Genomic DNA, 23,264 nt, shown 5'->3' on the forward strand with positions numbered 1-23,264 from the left:
AGGTGCTCTGCAGACCTTGTTCACACACGCACACGCACACCGGCATCCTCTCGCGGACTCGCCTGCCCACGCGCGCTCCCTCGCGTTAGCACGAGAGCGAGGTTCACTTTCACACGAAGGGACACGCGCTTTATGAGAAACGTACAAAGCAGCGAGTCGGGGACACTTGTGTATTGTAAATGATTGTATATTCGTGCATCTCGAGTGCTTCTCCTATGACATTTTACAAGGCGATAACGGCGGAGCGCTCCGCTGTAAATACAGTTTAGTTTGTCTCTAACAAGCAGTGGGCGGTTGTCGGAGGGCAGAGGTTAAAATCATCAAGCGCATTCAAGATGTTCTCTCCGGTTTAAAACCAACACAGTGAGAGCCTTATCTCAGCGTGCGAGCAGCCTTCGAGGCGGGGGTGAAAGGTCACTCGGTCCTGTCATTGCAGGCACAGCCATCCGCCGCACGCTCGCCACGGGTCCTGGAACAGCCGCTCGGCGGCTCCGCGCAGACAAAGTGCATGTTTGCTCTTCCCCGTGTGCGATCGATGAGAGAGGCTGTTTTACCCAAAAATATATATCATTCAGCGTTCCAAACAGTTTTATCCAATTCGTATTGCTTAGCAGCGTGTTTCTCACTTGCGCGTGCATCACGTCACGTCACGGAGACAGAGTGTCCATTCGGAAACGCCGACAGTAAGCATTGCACCACCCTGTGCTGGGAAAGTGTCCATCGAGGAGATATCACAGAACTACTGACGAGACTCCTTCAAGTGACCTTTTATCCATGTCCTTGACTCACGCACCCTGCTTTCAAACACACTCCGCTATTGTTTTATGGCAGAACAACCCAATAATGTTTAATCTCAGAGCTGGCATTTTGCCAAAGTGAAACAAAACATTTAATCTGATAGGGCTGTTTCGTGCAGTCATTCGTAACTGGCCCGAGACCTTCACCTTGCTACACTCGAACAAAATCACTCAAGTGCTTTATATATACAGTATTTAGAGCAATAGATGCGATTTGCCACACTCACTCAAGACATGGTTTGCATGAGAGCCGAACCGATACGTTTGATTCTTAGGGCGGGAATAAAGCCAAAATCGGATGCTAAATCAGATTTAATGATTAGGTTTTTTATTTCTTGTGCAGTCATTTGGGAACTGGGCTGTGATCATCACCTTTGCTACGATTAAGAACCGAGCCTTAGCACGGACGGCTGAACCCCAGAATTAAACTCAGTTTCTCAGCAGTGCCGGCTCAGTGCTCGAGCCCTTGGGCGAGCTAAGGAAGGACGGTTACCAAGTGATCCCTATGGATGGGAGGGGGTCAGCCGGTGGACAATGGCAATCGTAGCCCAACGCTTGGGCCTCTCGGCTTATGGACCTCTGTGCAGTTGCACCGCCGGCACACTTGATAGCGATGCCACCGACAGCGGCTACTGTGTTTGGATGCGTGCGGCAGCTGCTGCCCATGGCTCAGGGTTGCTTTCACTGGATCACGTGAACCTGAACCAGAGCTACAGGGCTGTGCACAAACCCGAGACCGCACTGGTGCACATACAACACCTCGCAGGCAAACAAAGCAACAGCGTCTAGACAATGCTGCCCGAGCGAAACGGTTTTTCCGCCCCATGTATGTTACATGTGGAATATGTTAGCATCATTAACAATTATACGAAAAAAAATCAAACACACGGACTGTGCATAATTACCACGGGACCAGTTCGTAAGAGTAAATAAAACGTATGTTTAACAACAATAATGTGCTGAAAGGTAGAAGGGGTACAACTCAATTGAACCATTGCTCGGTGGCGGTTAAACGTCATTCGCGTTGGTCTTCTCCCGTCGTGGGCACAGACTCCCTGCTCCGGATGTTGATGATCACCTGAATCTGCCCACCCGTGTCCCCGACCACAGCCATCTTCGTTTCCTTCCATCCAAAGTCCCCGTGGCGACTCGCCCCAGCGTGCGCCGTCGATCGATCCCTCTCGGCCCGGCTTGGAGGACTCTCGGCATCGGCAATTTGACTGTGGAAAATCTCTGCGGCGTTGGTGCCGCCGCCGCCGCCACCGCCGCCGCATCCAGGTGGCTCGCGGCATCGGTTGCCCGCCATGGTGGGGCCAGTCGCGTCGAAGCTATTGTGCTGCTTCGGCACCGATGGCTTAAAGCGGCCTCGCGGACACCCTGAGATCTGCTCCTCTCTCAAATCAGCGCCGATTGCGCATCGCCCTAGGAAAACACAAGGAGCAACGTCGCATGTTGAACGTATACGAGAACGATCAAAAGTCAGCGGTGGGCAATGAGCGTTGAGAATGAGTGTTGAGGCAAGGCAAGCAGAATTGCTCCGTTATTTCAGAATGTCTTTAATGTAAAACCAAACTCCTTTCCGCAACCCAGGTCTCCATTTGCAAAAGGCTCTTGTGAGGTTAATAAAGTATAGATCTGTGCGGTAAACCCTAGTATCAAGGCACATGTTTTATGATGAGGTTGTTGAGACCAGAAGCAATGGTGTCACAGTGATTAGTGAACCACACGACGGCGAACCCAGAAAACCGAGTTCGAGTTTTGGCCACAACTTCATCCAGCAGTGTATTAACGCGGTTGGCTACGTACGGTGCGAAAATTCAACATACATACAGACAAAATTACTGTACACTATTCCTGTGACCACATTTAAAATCTACATATCTTAAAGCACTTTGCTACCCCACATGAAATACCTCAAATACATCACATAAAGTACACCCACATTTCATGCACAATTACATGTCGCAACATGGCTATGTGTAAATAGTTATTGCAAAATCAATCCCGAGCCAAAACTTAAATATATTTAACAAACTTCGGTTTTCTTTATTGTTTTCATTTCGTGCTATCTCTCTCGCACATCACCCTCTTTTCCACAATTATGTCACGTTTCATCTCCCGGCTTGCAAACACCATCATATCACCGCGCCGCTTATAGGAATTTGCGAGGGAGGAAGGTGCTCCGTTAACCTCTTATCATCGGCAGTGCCTGCCAATCAACATGATCGCCGCTTCAGTGGGAGCCCCCTGGGATACAGATAATGATGTGAGTGGGCGGTGGGAACAAAATTATCGGCCAAGTTCTGGGATGTTCTATTAGATGATGATTCTTGGCAATCTCTGATTACAAGATGACCGTGGAATCGCATCAATCTACTTGTTTCCTCGACAAGCACCTGCATTTTTGACTTGCACCCCAATTAAATTGTTTGGGGATACCGTTTTGTGAATACTACTAAAAACAGATTCATTGTAAATGTTTAAACCTATTTGTTTAACGAGGTGGTCGGGTGACCCAGAGGTCACTGCACTGACCCGGGGCCGCTGAGATCCTGGGTTCAAATTTATGTTTCAGCCGCCCACGATTAATTTGGATTTTCCATTGTGGCGAGTTGATGGTCTCAACCCAGCTCCCAATGATTGTACACAAAAAAGCCATCATATTTAACCTGATATTTGACAAGATTTGGCTAAACTCCAGCTCTGAGAATAAAAACAAAACACGTAGACTATCGGTTTAACCGTCATGTAACATTCTCTTGGATGAATGCGTGGGAAACTGTGTCCCTTTCTGCTGAGAAGATAAAACAACGACTTGAAGGATTTGTTGAAATAAATCTCCTGAAAAATATCTCCCACTGGCTGGGTTGTTTGTCCCATGATGTAACTATGATAGCACGATTGAAAAAGTACTTAAAATAAATAGATTTCCAGTTTGAAATTATTCTAAGAGGACTTCGTCACCTCCAAAAGCATAGGCCGTTGCGTTGCGTGTAGCCAACGCAAAGGCTCCTTCACTAATGTGCGCAGGGATGACTTCATCTCTTCCATTAAATTACTGACAAACGGCACTGGTGTTTTGTTGAACGCTCTGCATCAACCATTCACCCTTCCAAATCATGCGACACAAAGGTTGTTGAGGAAGTACGCTCATGCATGGCAGATTGATTATTTGCTATTAAGTATGAAAGCACTTATGAATAAATATATGAATGAGAGTAAATGACAACCATACTTCACCAAGAGGTGTTCTGATATCATTTACCGTGGACGTAAAGCTGTGGCTGAAAATTAACCCCGGGTTGTTAGGCTCACAACGCAAAGTGCAAACCACTGTGCCACTACTCTCCTTTTAGGGCATGAACACAACTTTAGTTAAGAGAACGATGCTGTTTCTTGTGAGGCTATACATTCATAATAACCAAGATCGCGATTTTAAAGTGTTAGGGAATGCACAAACTGCGTATTGCACTGCAATTGACTTTCGGCACAATCCCATAATCCAGATGTTGTGATTTATTGTCCACCTCTTTAAGTAGATGTCTGAATGCTGACAAAATCCTGTGGGTGCCAACACTGGCTCCGCATGACATCTAGATGAGATAATTTCAGCGATTGCCAGGACGCACTTTAATGCCAGTGGCAGGTTCAACAGGGAAATGCGTCAATCGGTGTGAGGACTCGGGCAGACCCCAGGAGTGTTGAGTCACTGCCCTTTATGTTCGGGAGATGTAAGGGTCAGGGTGTGGGCGGTGTGGGCGGTCGGCCTCTGTGCCCGGGAGGCAGACGGGGTTGAAGGAAAATGAATGTGAACCACACTAATCAGGGGGCCGTCCAAAATGCTTCATATTGAAACATATTAAAGTCATAAAACTTAACTACGATGAAATTTTTAATCTCAGGGTTTTTTTAACGTAATTTTTTATGGGTAGAAAAATAATCAAGCAGACATTCACACCCCTATGAATGTAGCTATCTTCATTGTCTTGTGTTTTTTTTTCTTTTGAAAAATCATCGAGCAATGACTCACGCACGTTGGGTTAATGTAAAAAAAAAGTAAACTTCTGACAAAATGTTTGAACTGGCGTCTCACAAACAAAAGACAACAACGGCATTCTCATCGCACATTTTTACAAGACGTGCCTGCTCAACGGGGGAATGTGGTTGCGGCGCACGTATACATGGCGCGCGCGCAGGCGCTCCACAGGGAGATGACCCGGAACATTCTGTTCCAGGACAAACACTGCAGTTGCTGCATTCCCATTCTTTGCATTCAAGACAGCTCGGGCTACTTTCAGGGCCTTCGGACACAGCATGCGAAATAAATAGGCGTTATAAACGCGCGAGGCTATTATTCATTTCCATCTGCAACTGTTGACCTCAGGAAACAAACCAGTAATCGAGCGGTTAGCGCAAATAACATGGCAACACGTGTTGAGAAACACACCTCCGCCGTGTGGTTCACTCCTGTTTAATTCCCCTGCCGCCCTCACTCCACTCAGGGCAACAGGTATGTGTAGCCACACGCTGGGAGGCCTCTGCAAAGCACAACGCAGGACACGTGAAAAGCATTTGGCATTAATTTCAGCGACGAGCTGCACACACTGGACTCCCTGGGGAACGGCGGGTTGGTGCCTCGGCTGTAATCTCCAGCGCTGGGCTATTTGGGCCCCTGGTGGCCCCGTCGAGCAATGGATTCATTGCATCGCCGCCTCGATTTAATATCGTGCTGCCCGTCGTCTTGACATGCCACTGCACTTGGCGGTGCAGGTCAGCACAAACCAACCGCATCGTTGATTTTTGCAATTAAATTTTTTACAAAAAACAACGCTATTTTTTTTCTTGAGTGTAAAGAAAACAAGTAAATACACAACCATTCAGAAAATTGCAAATTTTGACAAAATACACTGCTGAACCAGAAACTGCACTCCAGGTCAATTGGTGCTCTCTCAATGACTCCGCTCCCCATCCATTGCAGAAGCAGCCACTCAGATACTCATTCTTGCAAGCCCACCGGCCGCCGGAACCCTTGAGGACCGGGCAGATGAGAACATTTGTTGTAAACGATGCCCTGAATGAAACTGCCGTTTGTGCCGATACTGCATCGGTCAACCTCATACCCCCCCCCCCAGCCCAGCCACGCTGATCAACGTCCTCTTCGCAACAAGTCTCTCGTGCGACCTCATGTCTGGGTTGCACGGATATCCACGCAAGATGTAGAATTCACATACCCGTGAAAAAAAACCCCAATAACAATTGCCACCGAGTCGTGAAACAATGCCATGGCGAAAGTGGGCAGTGAATCTATTGCAGCAGTCGTTTCGGATTCTACATGGGAGTCGCTGGATGTTTCGTAAAACTGAAATGAAAACAAACATTTTGTAACAACAACAAAACATACATTGTGGCATTTAGTATATGGCCTCTGTTCAGTATCAACACGGAAATGGGAGAAGCAGCACTCACAATGAAAAATTGTATATCAAATGAGGAGATACTTACATTGGTTGGTTGTTAAATAAATCAGGCTCTATTGTGTTACCACAGTTGTGTTTTCATAGCTGCTGGTTCTCTTGAATTCACCCTCCCATAACACGGAATGGCAGCCCAATAGGATGCGAGCTGGGCATGCAAGGATTCACTCCACCACAATTCAATGCATTGCTTTCAATGAAAAGCTGTTAAAACATGAAATCCTTGAGTTTCATTTCAATGTATTGTATGTTTACATGCATGGTGAACTTCTTTCGCACTGTAAGTAGCCAACCATACGAATCGGAGGTGCGAAATTGTATTGTTTACCTTTAGAAGACCACGTGTTTAACAATGGTGATACAAATACCCTGGTGTCTGAGCTATACTATAAATTGACACTTGTTAGGGGCATATTGTGCTTGCGTGGCATCACAGGATGGCGTCGTGTTCGCTCTCTACGGGACGAAGGCTCCTGCCCCACGCTGCTCCCACAGAGATACACAAATCCCTCGTTAGGGGCAGAATCAAAGCGGTGAGGACCGGAATAATCAAAAAGCCAGCGGGCAGTGCCAGACCACAGCACCAGTGCAGAGTGGATATGCGCACGGCGGGGGGGGGGGGGGTTGTGGCATTACCTGATCCGGGGAACGCCGCACGGTGCTCGGGTTGGCGCGTCTGCCGGGCCGGCCGTTCACGTACGAGGCTCTCGCGCCGACGTCACCGGGCGTGAGGGTCAAGGCCCTGCAGTTTCGCGCAGCTGGCGAGCTTTGCACTTTGTTCCGAACGGACAAACAGGAAACACAAAACCCTTGATTTTTTTCATGAAAAAAATAACTCCGAGAAAACATTAAAAGCTTTTTTATTATTATTATAGGAGCTATATAGCTCTGTGATCGCACACGCCTGTGCCATGGCCTTGTGGAAGGCATCGCTATTGTAGGAAATGAAAGACGGAGGACTGCAATCCCCCTTTGTGGACAACATAATGCATTCCATGACCACAACGCATTGCATGGCAAGACGTTTTCTGAAAAGATGATTATACATCTCGGAGCTACAAATAAACAACGGACACCGATTCAATGAGATAATTGAATCTCAAGGGAGATGGGTGATTCAAGAGGCTGATGCCATGTCAGCTTGCAATATGGGCCAGCTACGCATGATTAAAATTACTTTTCACGTGCAGCAAGTCCATGCTTTCAGCTTGGAAGCCAATGATTGTGTAGAATAACCTCGAGTTAAATGTGTGTTTTTCACTTATGCCAGTGCTTAGACTTAAAACATGTTGTTGTTGATGTGATGATAACTCGACGCAAGGCATATGGGGTGCCCCCAGTGTGGATAATGAGGCCCATTGCAGTGTCCTCACAAGTTATTCTGGGACACCATCTCCTGAAGCCACTTTCAGACACAAAGCAGTTAACTGCTAGCGGCAAGAGATGTAAATAAACGTGTATTTTGTCCGATGAAACGATGGCAATCGTGCAAAAGGTAAAAATAATCCAGTACAAATCGAATATCATTTCAAATTGGAGATTACGGCTACAGAAATAGCAGACAGTGAAGGACACAGTCACAGTGCAAATGAAGTGCCATTCGCAGGCAAGTGGGTCATCAGTAACCGGCCCTTGCCAGTGATGTCTGACGTCGCAGATTATACGGCAGCAGTGGCAGGAGAAGTGAATGTCACTCTCCTTCGCGCCTGGCAACAGCACGACTTCGTGTGAGCAGGGAGAGGCGGGCTGCGGTAGAAACTACAGAAGTCTACACAATTATCACGCTCACCCACTCTTAAAAAAAAAACCCATCACCTCACTCGCTGTTTATCTGACACCAAGCAATTACGGTCGAGCGGTGGCTGCCCCTTTGAACAAAATGTGTGGTTTGGCTTGGCACAAAACCCCAAGTGCATTACCCTCACGAGTTACGAAATGCAATTATCTCCCCAGTGCTCGGTAGCTAAGGGAGAGAAAAGTGTCCGGATGGACAACTTTAATCTGTTTGTGGCAAACAGGGCCTGACGGCCAGCCGGCAGGCCGAGCGGGAGTTGGGGGAAGTGGGGCCAGAAGCCGCCAGGGCCCAACCTTGTGCGGGCGTTACGTGGCACAGGTAAAGTATTGGACGCGGGTGTCTGCAAATATACAGGCGTCAGGGTCGAGAATTGGGATCAAACCCATGACCTCCTGCATACCAGGCGAGGTAGTTAACATCTCACTACCGTGGTGCCCTGAAACGGTCCTGACCCCCCCTCCCCCTTCAACTGGTAAAGTGTGGTCAAGCAACTCCCATGAGCAAAAGGTGTTGGGCAAGATTTCATCCAGCGGTAGATTGACAAATGGATGATGATGATGATAATGACATCGTGGACATTCAGATCTAATTTCCAAGGGAAACCTGGTAAGATTGGCAAAACCATTAGTCCCATTTGGAATTCACAAATTTAGCCCACACAACCAATTAATATTGCACAACAGAGAAATATATAAATATATACCCATACATTTTAGATGTTGTTATTGTAAGACTTTAGAGACGTAATGATTCACCATGCAAAAGACATTAAGATGAATTGTCATGATTCAGCGTCACTACTCAATTCATTAATCGTCTTTAAAAAATGTGGGCTAGGAAGTGGCAACAAAACACTGATGGGGTCACGTGAACCCACTCAAGCAACATATACATGAAGGGAAAATATTAATTCTTACACACAATTCAAAACGTGTATCGTGAACTTAACAATCGATATTAATTCATGAATCCATGCATAATTACACCCCTACAAAGAGTTCAAATGAAATTGAAATGAAAACAAATATTTATCATTTAAAATATTACAAAGTCATCAAAACGTTGGCTACTTTGTACAGATTTGGTGATAAAGAAAACGGATTTGCCGATCGAGAAAACAAGTCGGATCCTGAATTACAATCACTGGGTTTTACTGCCGCCAATTGCCAAGGGTCCTGGGCAAGTACGTAAGTTATTCCACTGCAGAGAGGCCACAGCAAATTCCAGCAGTTAATCTCAGATATGGAGCAAGAGGCAATGAAAGAGGCAGAAACCCTTTCACCAGACAGTATCACCTTGACAGAATCTGAATGGCTTTGGTATATCTGCAAAAAACATTCCGTTGCTTCCCACATTTTTTTTGGATAGCGACGTCCATTTTGTCGTGAACAAGCTATCGTAGAAATGCGCTGAGCGGGAGAAGGATAAATAAATAAAAAATGTTGCAGCAGTTTGAATTGTGTGAAAAATATTACGATTTTCATTCAAGAGCTACGTCCATATCCATGTTCTTTGAGGGCACCTGAAAGGCATGCGGCAGAAGCCGCGCTATGCGTTGTGTGCAAGGCTAAGGTGTGCCGCCATTTTTACACAAAGAACTCTCAGGTCAGAGCCCAGTATGATGTAACTATGGCGTGCGTCTGCAGGTCAAAATCACAAACGATATGAAGCTAACTAAACAAACGATGAAAATAAAATATATCTTATCGAGTATTAATCTTATTAAAAAGGGTCAATGAAAGCTAAGACAAGAATTGCAGGCGAACGTCTCAGCAATGCAACGTTTAACAATGTCAGCAGCTTCGGTCAAATTATTCATCAACGTTCATATTTCACTGTCATCCTAATTGTTATATTTGTTGGCAAACTTTAACTCAAAAATGAAGATCATCGTATGAAATTGTTGGGTACATTATGGCCCGACTACTATACATATTTATTACATAACTGACAAGACATTACCGCAGCAAATAAACGTGCGAGGCTGTGAACGGTGCGCGGGTTGCACTGACTGGGGGGGGGTCCTTCCGGGTGGCTTCTCCCGCCGGCGCCGCCGGTGTCCACGGTGCCAGAGCAGGTGGTGATCGGCCGGGCGGTGGCCACCAGCGACGCTACGTGCCGAGCACCAAGGAAGGCAGGGTTGGGGCAGCTCCGTGAAAGATGGGATGGCTGAGCGGAGGAACAGTCGTGGAACGAGTGTGGAAACAGCGAGAGGCACGGACCAGGCAGGGACAGCAGGCGGCAGTTGGCGAGCCCGCGCGCCCGCCTGCGGAAAACCTCCGACACCTGCTCAACGCGCCGTGGCTCGGCCGCCGTGCGAAGGCTCCTGCCGGGGTTGGGGAGAGGGGTGCAGTGGTGGCAACAACAGAACGCGGCGATGAGATTCGGTGCGTTGGAGGAGGGGGGGGAGCGCCGGGCGTGAAGCCCTGCCGAGTTCTATTGATGACCAAACAATAGTTTCATCTTCCACTCCGAAGGGCACCGAGTTTGGCAAGTGAAATTCAACTTGCGTGGCGCTGAAATTAACACGGGCAGTCAAGTTGTCGAGCGAATCCCGAGATCAGAGCTCTCCGTGGTATTCGACTGTGCCGGACCGGACGTGTGCTGCTGCTCGACTGCCGCGCGTGCCCGATCTTAGTGTGACTTGACAACACCGCCTTGCGCAGCGGCCGCACCCACTGCCTCTGCTTACAGGACGGTGAGCGGGTTGCCGAGGGGAGACGCCAGCGGGTGGACGTTCCTGGTGCACAGCACCCTGGCGGACGCCGGCGCTCGTGTCGCCAGTGCGACGTCTCCCTGCAAACAGACGACGCGCACACAGCAGCCACACACTTGTGTCCCGCCAAACCAAGGACATGCATCACACGGTCAAAGATGCGAGGTGGCCGGGTGGTTCGGAGGCCAGAGTGCTTGGCTGACGCATCTGAGATGCTGGGTTTGAATCCAGAGGCAGCCACCCCTGAACAAGCCGGGCTCTCACGTGTAGTGAGGTTATAGTCCCAGCCCACCAACGAATGCGCTTTAAAACGGTTTTGCACTTAAATTTGGCTAAACGCCAGCTCTCCGTTGAAAAGCGGTGACTTGAAGAGATACCCTAACTGATGGTTACACTGCTGTGGGAGAGTAGTGGATAGATTACACTGGTCAACACACTTTTTCTGGCATAAGGTATTCCAACGGTTTTAAGGTAATTTTGGGGTGCTGATTCCAAATCTGGCATCAGTTTTTGTCTATCACATCAGGTTTTTGAGATATCAAATATTGCATTTTCAATAAAAACTGCAGAAGAAAAATATTAAATAAATGTGGATATCTACATAAATGATATTATAAACACACTATCCTAAAAATACAGCACCATATTTTAACACTAAAGCAGTCACTGACTCGCAACAACTTGCAATCATAAGTGACAGAGTTAATTTTGGGTAAAATCAATGAAAATGGGGTATGCAGATAGCATAAAAATTAGATGTGATAGAGCAAATCTGAGAACAGATTTGGAATCAGCACCCTGAAATTAGTCTGCAAAAGTACAGGCCAGAAAAAAATGTTTTTTTTTGTTGACCAGTGTTATTTATCTCTCGACGCATGAAGCGTTATCGGGATTAAATTAGTAGCGGGGGCGGGGACGGACAAAATAGAAGATGTGGATGCCATTTGATATTTGGTGACCTTCTCAAGAATCTGTCATGTTGCTGTCTCACTGGCAACCGGTTCAGAAAGGGGACCGTGGGACCCTTGACAGGAAAGACATGCCTTTCCACGGCGACACACGCGTTGACTGCTACTTGCTCAGGTAGCTGCATTCGCCTGTGAGACGACACTGCACGCCGCCGTGCACTGTCCCTGCCGAGATGCTTCGCATAGTGTGCGTACAACATCTCTGAAATTAGACGACACTAATTTGCACTGATTAGGACTGCGAAATAATACACAATTCACGGTGTATTCGAATGACAGCGGGCAGGCAAAGAAGCGTAGAAGTGAGCAGGCAAGCGGTTCCTTGAGGGTTCAGTGTGGGATCGAGGCTGCCTCTCCGGCATCTTGCTTTCACGGACCTCATCCATGAACAAAGATGCATGCATAAGATGTTCAAGTAGCCTACAGAGGCACAAACGAGAAACAACGATTCTCTCTTGCCGTTGCCACCAAGACTGCGTGCGCAGGGACCAAAACGGTTCCAGGGGTGCACAATCGCAACAGCACGCACCACCCCATTCGGAAACCACGCGACAAGTCAGGTCACATCGGTAGCAGTGGCAGAAGCGGCAGCAGCAGCAGCCTCTGCGTTGGACATACGGGACACAGGGAGATGGTAGTAGGGACAGCTGTGGTCTGTGCAGAACATTCATTTAACTTGTAGAACAATAGAGGCTCATGCGAGACCGTGGTGTGGAAAATCTATAGAAGCCGATGCAAATCGATGTAACGCAACAATGAATTGCCGATGGCCCATGGCAGCCTAGGGTCCAGCAACAAGCACAGTTAATTGTTTAATTGTTCCTACTGGACTGTGGGAGTACAAGAATAACGACTTGAGCAATGTGGATCAAAGGATTTCCCATTCACCCAAAAAAGACGAGCACCAAAAGGTCCTTGGGCCATTATATATTCGTTTAAAAAAATAACCAAAGGCATTTCATTAACCTTATACTCGTTACACATTACATGTCGCATTTATAATTTCCATGTTCATTCTGAGCCGATTTTACCCTTTGCACCACGAACCGTGCACAGTTATAATTTGTTGTAATCTCCATTCATTATTAGGTCCTTGACTACAGAGGGCTCTGAAACGAAGTTAATCATAAAAGCATGGTCAATTTGCAACGTGGGCTTGAATTGCATGTTTTCATTTAGGCGCACGTCATAGCCCTATCTTTAAATACGCTGATTTGATTTTTTTTGTTTCGACACAATTAGAATTTTAAAAGCCCCTAACATCGGGAATTGCACTCGTCGCCCGGATGAAAGCCCTCGCACATTAATGCCCCATGCGTCAGAATTTTCAAAATGCTATTTCACCAGAGCTTCGGTTACTTCCGGCGGAATACGCGAAGGAAAATAATTACATCTCGTTTAAAGGTACCTTTTCAAGTAAATGACACGAAAACTAATTCTATTACACCAGCCGGAGGTTGACTCTGTCTGGGTGTTCAGCAAGCTATACTACTTATCAATTGAATGCGACTAAATCCGCAACCGTTTTGTTATTTAAAATGTGGAGAATTTTAGTTTTTTAACCAGAGGCCGTTTTCCTTCACGGGAGCTCGCCGTCACAGCATCGCTCGCCTCTCATCCTGAAACGCCTCTCAATAAAATGACTCTGAAATTTCCCAAACATCCAGTAAAAAGGCGATTTTGTGCGACGGCATTATTGTTAACTTGGCGTTCTATAAGCAGTCGTCGCTGTTGAGCGTGCGTGTCTACTCGACTGCGTAACAGCCCACAATGCACTGTGGGGGCACCGTTTTTTTTCGCGTGAGTACTCTGGAGCTCAAACAATGAATCACACCTGCTTTTTAAAACCAATTCACAATTTTATTTCATAAATATCTGTATGAGTGGGTTCTATTTATGATGTCACTGAGAAAAAGCCAAACAATTTTTTACAACCCACAAAAACCCTAGCCCAATCGATAACGTTCATGGAAACATCAGCACATTTTCCAAAAAAAATCATATAAATTCGCACAATCACCAACCCAAGAGAAATCGGGCAGATCATCTCGAAAGCATCTGTATCAGCAAAAATAAACTGACCAACAGAGATAAACAACTGCAGGGTTAACTGACAGCAGCTGTCCGCATGAGGTAGATGTAATTACAGCACACGGACCATCTGCGCCGGGGTTTCAAGCCGAGTCTGAATGAGGGATGTTGAGGCACCGCCCCTCAGTGCCCAGTGTCCTTCAGCATCAGAGCTCACCACATGTTCTATTAACACCGCGTTATATTAGAAATAAGCATATATATAATGCGGACGTTCCAGGTACTGGCCTTCTGCTCAAATGAACGGTCACTCCCTGAAACATCGGCCTATTATTTTTCTTTTTGATTTAAAGCTTTCGTGACTGTAGGGATTCATATTGTTTCTTTCGGTAAAGTCACGTAGAAGGGAAATAATAAAATAATAAAAATATTGAAACAATAAAACGTATTTTATTATTTCCCTTCTACGTGACTTTACAGCGCGGAGCAGCGGGCAGTGGTGGGTGCATTGCACTATGAATTCGACAACCAAATTTCAGTTCCTGGCCACACCCAACATCAAGTGCAGAGTGAGAGCTGAGACGGTTGTAGCCACCCCTTCACGAACTCACACTGACCAGTGTGATGCAGTATGGTCAAAGAACGCCCACGACTAACACGATATTATGGAGAGCTTCATGCAGCATGGCCTTGACAAAAGGCTGTAAATTAGAATTTCTTTCCCTTTCACACACGTGGATTTTTTCCAGGGGGCTCCAATTTCCTCACGCACGTAAACACTCATTAATTGGCCAAAACCACATTAATATATAGAGGACTGCAGAGCTTGGACAACTGTTGGCACCAGCTCACCGTGTGGCCGCCTCCCCGCTTGCCTGCTGTTCCTCACACCTCCGAGTCGTTCTTTCTATCCGAGAGTGAGCGAATACTGTTCGGCGGCGCGTCGCAAGTTGGCGTTACATATCTACATTTGTATTATTCATCATTATTCAGAGAAGTGTATGCAAAACAGAGGCACTCCTCCCCCACCTTGCTCGGGCTCAGAGGGCAGCTTGGTCGGGCAGCGTCACCGCAATCTTGGAAATGCACGGCCGTCGCCAACCTGCCTGTCTCTCCTGGCTCCTGCTCGTGCACCGGGGCTTGCTGGTGCTCGTTCCGAGCACCCGCGCCCACAGTGTGGCGGCTATCGCGAGCTGCCAGGACCACGTGGCCCAGTCCAGGCCGGGGGCTCTCCCACATATTTCTCCTGCGACACAACATTGCATGGTTTCAGATCCACGGGCAACCTCCTTCTCGGTGTTTCATCATCATCATCATAATAATTTATTATTTCCACTGCACCACCCATGCAGCACTTGTAGAGTCGACCGAGAAAAAGTGGTATTTGAGATGATTACTCGGGAAGGAAGTGATTGCAGACCAAAAATAAAATGTTCAAAAACAACGCAATGCAGACGATATGCACAATCAATGAGAGAACCAAGTTTTAAAAGCTAAAATGTGCTCGAGTCTTGTCTCCCGTTTGTCCACTCCACTGTTTGATGGGAGAAAGTGACAGGGATGAGTATGGCACTACAGAGCAGCATGAATATCATAGAAGAAACTGGATGGGAAGACATTATCTGCTGTACTGATTTTAGCACAAAACATCAGATGCTTATGTCACCCTAAAGTTCAGGTTCAGGCAAGGTGCAGATATTGATTCCTGCGGGCCAGGTATTGAATTTAATAAATATTAGTGCAGTTCTACCCACAATGCAATAGCTCCTCTGGTAGACCACATGCACATCCCACAGGCTTTATTTATGTACCCGAGTTTTAATGAACGACAGTAAACATTTGATCTAATTTCGATGTTTTTTTTCGAAATTTGGGGAGGACAAAAAAGGAAAGCTCTGCACATGTGGTAAATGAAGAATTTGGTGAATGACGCTCATTTATCAGCGTCACACACTCACTAATGACGGCGAGGCGCGGACAATGCAGCCATTAATCTCCAGCTGCGGGAATCGATAGAGAGTGTGAGCAGCGGGGCATAGAGTGGCACTGTCAGGCGCCGGGTTTCAGCGCCGGGCCAATGGGGCGTGTGTTCTGGGCACAAGCTTGGCACCCATCCTGTCCGGTGGCACCATCCGAATAAATTCCCCATGGACCCGCCGAGTTGACCGGATTAATAGTGAACGTGCCTCGTCACCAGCGGTCAATGCCATATCGTGGAGGAGATAGGCCCAATAGAACGGGGATAAACGGTCCCTTCTCATCACCGTATAAGTCAGTGGAAAGATTTTTAACTAAAGCATTATTTTCCATGACTAAAACTGCGACGGCTACATTGCTTTACGTGCAGATCCGCTTCCTGGGCATTGACTCACGCACCGGTGCTGCCGCACGTGCATCCGATAATGTTGCGTGGCTATTAAGAAAATCTCCGCATGCGTCCTCTGTGCTATACCCGAATGCAATGCGGCTCGTGCGTACAGTTATGTTAATGTGTTCAGCTATGGGAGACGCACAACTATCGCCGCGATCTTAATTGAAATGCACCGCCTCGCCCCGGCAATTCTTGTTTTGTGTCGTTGTTGCGAATGATAACGCCGGTAGCAGCATTTACACCCGGCTTCTTCTCTAACAGATGCAGTCGCGCACGAAACGTCAACTGTCAGTGCGGACGCGTCAACGCGTTATCCCCAGTTAGCAATGGCGTGCTCAAAAGTTGCTTTAATCGTTATTCGCTTAAGTTTCGATTTAAAGCTTTCGTGACTGCAGGGATTCATTTTCTTGGTTCTTTCGGTAAAGTCACGTAGAAGTGAAATAATAAAATAATAAAAATAAAACATAATAAAATAATTCTCACGACGTTTCGGCCACAACGCAAGCAGCCGTCCTCAGGTGAAGAACAGGTCTGTCGGGAAGACGTTTCGGCCACAACGCAAGCAGCCGTCCTCAGGTGAAGAACAGGTCTGTCAGGAAGACACCCGACAGACCTGTTCTTCACCTGACGAAGGCTGCTTGCGTTGTGGCCGAAACGTCGTGAGAATTATTTTATTATGTTTTTTTTTCCCTTCTACGTGACTTTACCGAAAGGACCAAGAAGACGTTATTCGCTTGTTATTTAAACGGCGCCACGTGGCTCCGTGGAGACGAGCCGCCTCTGGACCACCATCACGCCCTGGCAACGCCCACGCGGTGGTGCGTGGGAGTCTTTGAAAGTCAAAGCGCTTCCGGTGGCCGGTGGACACGGCTGACAGACATCAGTCCACCTCCGAAGGCGCACGGTAAATTCGCTTTAGAGCGTCGCGCCGGCGGCCAGATCGCAAAACGCTGCAGAAATAACGGTCGTCTCGTGAAGAATATCTGCCGTTAGGTCTCACAGTCCTGCAGTCCCAAATGCAGAGGGAAGATAAAAACAAATCTCAAAGAGCACACTGACACAACATCAGGCGATAAAACCATCATGCATGCGGCGGTGAATGGACGTCTTGTCTAAAGCCCCTTTTCAGCCAATAACTTTAGTGTAACAGAGGTTGCATTGTAGCGGCGCTGCGGTGAGCACCGCCGGTGCGGGCAGTCGAGCACTGATGCTATGCGGCATTATGCGAGACCAGCCCGAGGCAGGCATGTGGAGTATGGCATATTGAGAACGTTATATGGCAACACTCCACAGACTTTGCCCCAAATGATATGCGTTACAGAGAGAAACAAACACACGCAGCAAGCTGCAAGTGTCTTCGCAGTTCAGGCTCATCACGCCTAGCGTCAGTCGCACACCGCGAAGATCACACACAGCAGCACACTTCATAAAATAGGGTACTTTATGCGTGAGTTGATTTTGCGTGTGCGTTTGTGTCTTTTCCCCAATTTCATCCTAATTGTCTTGGGATAATGTGTCCATGCAGATCTCTAGCAGAGCAATGCAAGCCTTGGCATTCGAGAACGACGCACGGGAATGGATATCACAGAGGTGCCTTTGAAAGCCCTTCAAGTGACCTCTGGTCCACACGGTAGAGGGCAGCACTCTCTCACTTCATCATATGGCAGGCAAATAAATTTGTTTAATCATCAGAGCTGGAATTTAGACAAATTAGAGATTTAAAAAAAAATTATGCGATGAGATTTTGTGCGATCATTGGTGACCGAGTTGAAAAAGCTCACTCAACTTGAGAATCCGGTATTAACCTAAGTTAATTCTAGATTTGAAGCTTTCGTGACTGCAAGGATTCATACCCTTAGGTTTTTTCGGTAAAGTCACGTAGGTAAAAATAAATAATAATAGAAATAATAATAGAAATAAAATAATAAATCACGACGTTTCGGAGGCAACACAAGCTTCCTTCATCAGGTGTAAAAAGGCACAGCAAAATAACTGTAGTGTATTATTTTTATCTACGTGACTTTACCGAAAAAACCTAAGAGTATTAACCTAAGTCGTCAGTGGTGCCAACTCAGTGCTCTGAACTCTGAGACACCTGGTCACCACTTGTGTATATTAAGCGTTAAAATGCGTGCACAAAAAACAAATACATTACATATCATATTCTTGGTTCTTTCGGTAAAGTCACGTAGAAAAAAAAAATAAAACACAATAAAAGAAAATAGGAACTAAAACATTATTTTATGATTTCCCTTCTACGTGACTTTACCGAAAGAACCAAGAATATGAATCCCTGCAGTCACGAAAGCTTTAAATCGAAACATTACATTTCAGCCGTACCTCGACTATTGGTACGTGCTTTAAAACTGCGGCGGTGCATTACGGCTATGGGTATGTTTTGCGTCAATGTCAAGATGCCTCCAAATTCCAATTAAAAATTGGTGGCTCCTTCGTATGTAATCCAATGGCAGCCTCAGGCCTGATTTGTCCAATTCAGGGGATAATTATCCAGTTCAGCGAGCGTGCAACATTAAATCAGGTCACGCTCGGCTTGCCCTTTCCATGACAATGAAGCACCTTCATATTTGCAACTCCACCCATATATCTCACTCCTCCTACGCCTTCCACTTATTTTCTTATCGGTCGAGTAATAAACTGAAAGTATAAAACCGTTAGGAAGTTCAATTAACACATTAGATTTATATTTGCTGCGACTGCAATGGCACGGGCATCTACTCTTTTACGGATACCTCAAAAACGAAAGATTTTTAAACAATTTTTCAAAAGCTCTAAATATACAGGCGTCAGGGTCGGGATCGAAACCACGACCTCCCTCAATACCGGGCGAGGTAAATAACATCTCGCCACCGTGGCATCCCACGGCAGTGGGAAAACTGATGCTGTGGAAACCAACACACAGCACCAAACGGGAAGACATAGCGGAAGGATCTAATAATAACAACAGTAGAGAAAGTGGCAAAAGATTGGAAGTGAAGAAAATTTAGTGCGGATAGTGCACGCGGAAATGCATAACACTACCACACAATGATCGTCAAAAGAATTCTCAATGGATTGCAGTGCTCTAGAGCGATGTGTGTGGTTTCGAGACATCACAATGAAATGCGTACTTTTATTTATAGAAAATAACAATAACTGGCAGGAAACCATCGCATGAATTTGGCCATGTCGCCAATCGCCATCCAATAATGACATTGAATTCAATCACAACGATTTGCAATCATGCTCCATCGAGTAAAAGCTATGTGCAGTTAAATAGCTATCAAAAAATTGTCCATTTAAAATATGTATTCCTGATGCTGTCACTGGTGATTGGGCTGAGCGCATCATACTTGGCGAGGAAGAGAACCAATTGAGTAAGAATCCACAGCTTCCACTCAGGACACCTGAACCAGTGGCTCGGCACTGATTGTGTGTCTTAGCGCCCTCGGGCACATAACCACTTACCCATTATTTCCAAGTCAATATTTTTCAATCAGACCTTAAAGCAACAATCGTTAGCGGTGTTGCAAGTTACACACAAAAACGGCGCACTCGATCATCGAATCTTAGGATAGCGGTGGCGACGACAGAACACGTGAAAGATGTCATTCTATCATTGAAATAAAAGATTTCGAGCTGCAACCTTTGCTCAATACAAGCGTGAAGGGATAGCAGCGCCTAGAGCAGCTAGGCTCAGATAAGAGGCTTTAATACTGGTAGGAACGAAGTGGACCAGACCACCAATAGATTATATCGTCCGTCCGTCCGTCCGTCCGTCTATCAACATCGCCCCCTACTGCAAACACTTGGCATGACCCTGTCCGACAAGATGGCCGCCCGCTCCCCCTGCGATCTGTGAAATAAACAAGATGGCCGTCGCTTCCGGCGCCTCACGGCGAAACTTTAAACACTAGAATACAGTAATTTTTTCTTTAACTCCTCTATACCCAGTCGATATCCCTGTACCGGTACTAAGTATTATTCCTACCAGCCCACCCCGCAGGGTCCTGTTGGCGGCCGCCCTGTGCGCTGAAGTGTGCCCCCCGGGGCTGCCGGCCTTCAGCTTCGTGTGAGCACACTGGCGATGGTGAGTGGGCGGCTCGGAGACTCTGAGCGTAGAGACCTTACCTCCTGGCGACGTCCACGGGCTGTCGCAACACACCATTTGCCGCAGCGGCAGCGTCCACAAATTCACGGTTCGTGAGCTGAGGCCAAGGGTCCATAATCCAAGGCAAGCAACTCCACCCCCGTCTTTTTTTGTGTTGTGCACCAAATTCAGGAGCGTGCAGAGAGATAGTAAACTTAATAATAATAATATATTTTTATAATAACCTCGACAAAGGCAGAGGTTGCGCAACGTGCATGATCGCTGGTGCGTATAAACGGAGGCGTGTACAGGTCCAGCCATGCATATGGAAGCACACTGAAATTTGTGTCTGTAAATGTGTAAAGAAAAAATGCTACCGGTACATTTTTTTTCCCAAACACCCACAGTAGACACTTCTTACCATTAAAAAAGGGCTTCTTAGCCCAACAGGCCTTACCTAAACTCATCTGATTGACTGACTGCTGGATAACAATATTGGGCCCATCGTAAAAGTGGCGCCTGCATGGAATTATTTGGCAAACGTATGTGGAGATGATGGTCGTTTCACATTTACATGCACAATTAAATTTCGCACACAAACGATGGCAACACGGTATACGAGTGTGATTTAATCTCTTTTGCCATTTCCCCCCCGGTCTTATTCCAATTGCGCTTTTGGTGTCACGTCATGACGCAAACAGGGCACACGAGATGTGAAGGTCCGTCCACAGTGGGAAATACCACCGTGGCCTTTTTGTGCACACACCAGGCGACAAATTCGCACATGCAGTCAAATGACATTTTTGAAATTTTCAGATTTTAAATGCGGTCAAATTAAGTAAAATACTATTGGAGAGGGTTTTTTTTTGCAACTCGTGGTGACAGGGCTGAGACCATAAATCCATACCGCTGGAGAACCCAGTTTAATCATGGACCAGATTTTAAACCCAGATTTTTGCCGGGAATCTTAGCAATGTCAGCCTAGAGCTCTGACCTCTGCGCCACTCAATACCTCACAGAATATAAATGTAGAAAGGAGCATATATTGATATTGCACTGAGAGTATTCATTTAATTTTTAATCGTGATTACTGTACATCGATGTAGCAACTAGAAGCACTACTTTAGCTTGCGCGAGAAGTCTTCCTGTTCATTGGAAACGGTGTGAGATTTTCAGGATTTTGAATGGAACATTTTAAAGTCCAATCATGCTGGGCAGCACTCGGGAACGTGTAACATGGAAAAAGTGAGCACTTATCGGCAAAGACTGTACGCAACTGCACAGGTGGCTAAGCGCGTGCAACAGGAAAGATGGACACACATCGCTGGCCACACTCAAACCAAAGTGCAGCTGACCCCTGGCCGACCTTATTTTCACCATTAGCGCATCCAACACGGAATTGCTCAAAGCTGCACGATTCACAGAGCACTGCACCATCTGTTTTTGTCTTGCTTGATTCACGATGTCATGCAATTTAAGCGCACACACCTGCGGTGGCTACAGCAAAAGGTCAATCGGCTGCTGGAAGGTTGTCCAAACGCCAGCACAACCAATGCATTGTTTTTTTGTTGTTTTCGCGGCAGTGCTGTGCACAATGGCACATCGCGTTTTAATTAAAGAACACTGCGGGTTGTTGCTGTTTGCGGCTATGTTTAGTAAGCGCCATTCACAGGCGGTGTCTGCAACAGGGGTTAGATCAGGCCATCTGCACGTGCCGCGTTTCGCGCTGGCAAGGTCTGCTCACCAGTGCAAAGTATCGCACGAAACACAATCGCAGATCCCAAGTTCTACAAAAATGTGTTTTGTACATGGTCCTTTTTGCACAACAGTATTGAATCGAGCATTAATATAGGTAGTCTACAATGTGTTCCTATATCTCTAAATACGGGTTATTTACATCCGAAGGCTCTAAGGATTAATACAAAGAACATTGGACACAAAGACACACATACACATGGCACCAAACTTAGATTTTGGTTCAATCATAAAAATAAATACCTCTTCATTTCCTCTCTCTTTACGCATCGCATTCATTCAATTTTGGGGCACCGAGAGAATTTGGCATCGTTGTGATTTTAATTGTGAATGAAACGTGCGGAGGCCACCGCACGGGTGACGACGTCGGGGACAGACATAGGAGATATAATATCGCGCTTGGAAACGGCAATTGATTTAAGTGTAAGCGGTTCACGTAATCGGTCGTCACGAGCGTGGACGAGCAAAAGCCCCGGGGCGGCTCGTTACCTGGCCAGCGCGTGCAGCTGCCGAGTGGATGAGTGGGAGGAGTCGTCTCGCCCCAACACGGCCAGGGCCCTGGACGGCCCTGAACGCAACCGCCTCGGCTCCCCGTGCTGCCCACGCACAAGACGCCAACGGGGGAAAAACAAAGGCAGCAGCAGCGGTTGGTATTCAATGTAGCAGACCTCAATGTCGAAATTTACCATAATAAACCTCAGAAACCAAGGCAACGTGTCTTCCTGCTCTAAAAAGGCGGAGGGGGCAATGCTCCGTACCGTTGGTGACTCTGAGACAGCGACAGAGATTCAAAATAATGGTGGCACTTTTTTAATGGAACCATCGAACAGTCAATAATTACTTCTCATAATGTGCTACATATTTTGGCAACTCAGGAGTAACAATGGGCTGCATTGGCTCCTGTTCAGGGTTTGACCTCGCGACATTCCGAGTGCGGGTCCAAAGACATGACGCAGCGCCGCTTGGCCAAATTCGAATAAATATTTTTTTAAACCTGTGTGGGATACACCCGTCTCTCTCTCCCCGCCATCTTTCTTTGAAAAAAAATATCTACGTTAAGGTCAATATGGAAGCAGATGACAGTCGTTGCACTATATTTAAACACACCTTATGCCTTCATGTTAACCCTGCGTAATATTCCCGGAAGTCATTACAATAATTGCCCTCCTTGAAGGCACTGTGCCAAGATTAATATCATTGCCTTGTTTCTGCATGGTTGGCCTTCACGTCATCAGCTATTCCTTTTACTGTAAGTGATGGGCTTGCGGTG

At 46.7% G+C, this 23,264-nt stretch overlaps 1 protein-coding gene across 1 annotated transcript; it reads right to left on the minus strand.

The window, feature by feature from the left end:
* Positions 1 to 1,103: 1,103 nt before the first annotated feature.
* On the minus strand, positions 1,104 to 15,408 carry LOC144719798 (uncharacterized). Its single transcript, XM_078595997.1, has 6 exons — positions 14,811 to 15,408; positions 10,759 to 10,862; positions 10,079 to 10,392; positions 6,908 to 7,044; positions 5,245 to 5,335; positions 1,104 to 2,219 (listed from the first exon to the last, which is right to left on the minus strand). Exons 1-6 carry the CDS (start codon positions 15,039 to 15,041, stop codon positions 1,813 to 1,815), a joined length of 1,284 nt encoding a protein of 427 aa, XP_078452123.1. The 5' UTR covers positions 15,042 to 15,408; the 3' UTR covers positions 1,104 to 1,812.
* Positions 15,409 to 23,264: the final 7,856 nt, after the last annotated feature.

The sequence above is a fragment of the Lampetra planeri genome, chromosome 7, assembly GCF_965212315.1.
Source record: "Lampetra planeri chromosome 7, kcLamPlan1.2.h2, whole genome shotgun sequence".
In the NCBI taxonomy this organism is placed as follows: domain Eukaryota; kingdom Metazoa; phylum Chordata; class Hyperoartia; order Petromyzontiformes; family Petromyzontidae; genus Lampetra; species Lampetra planeri.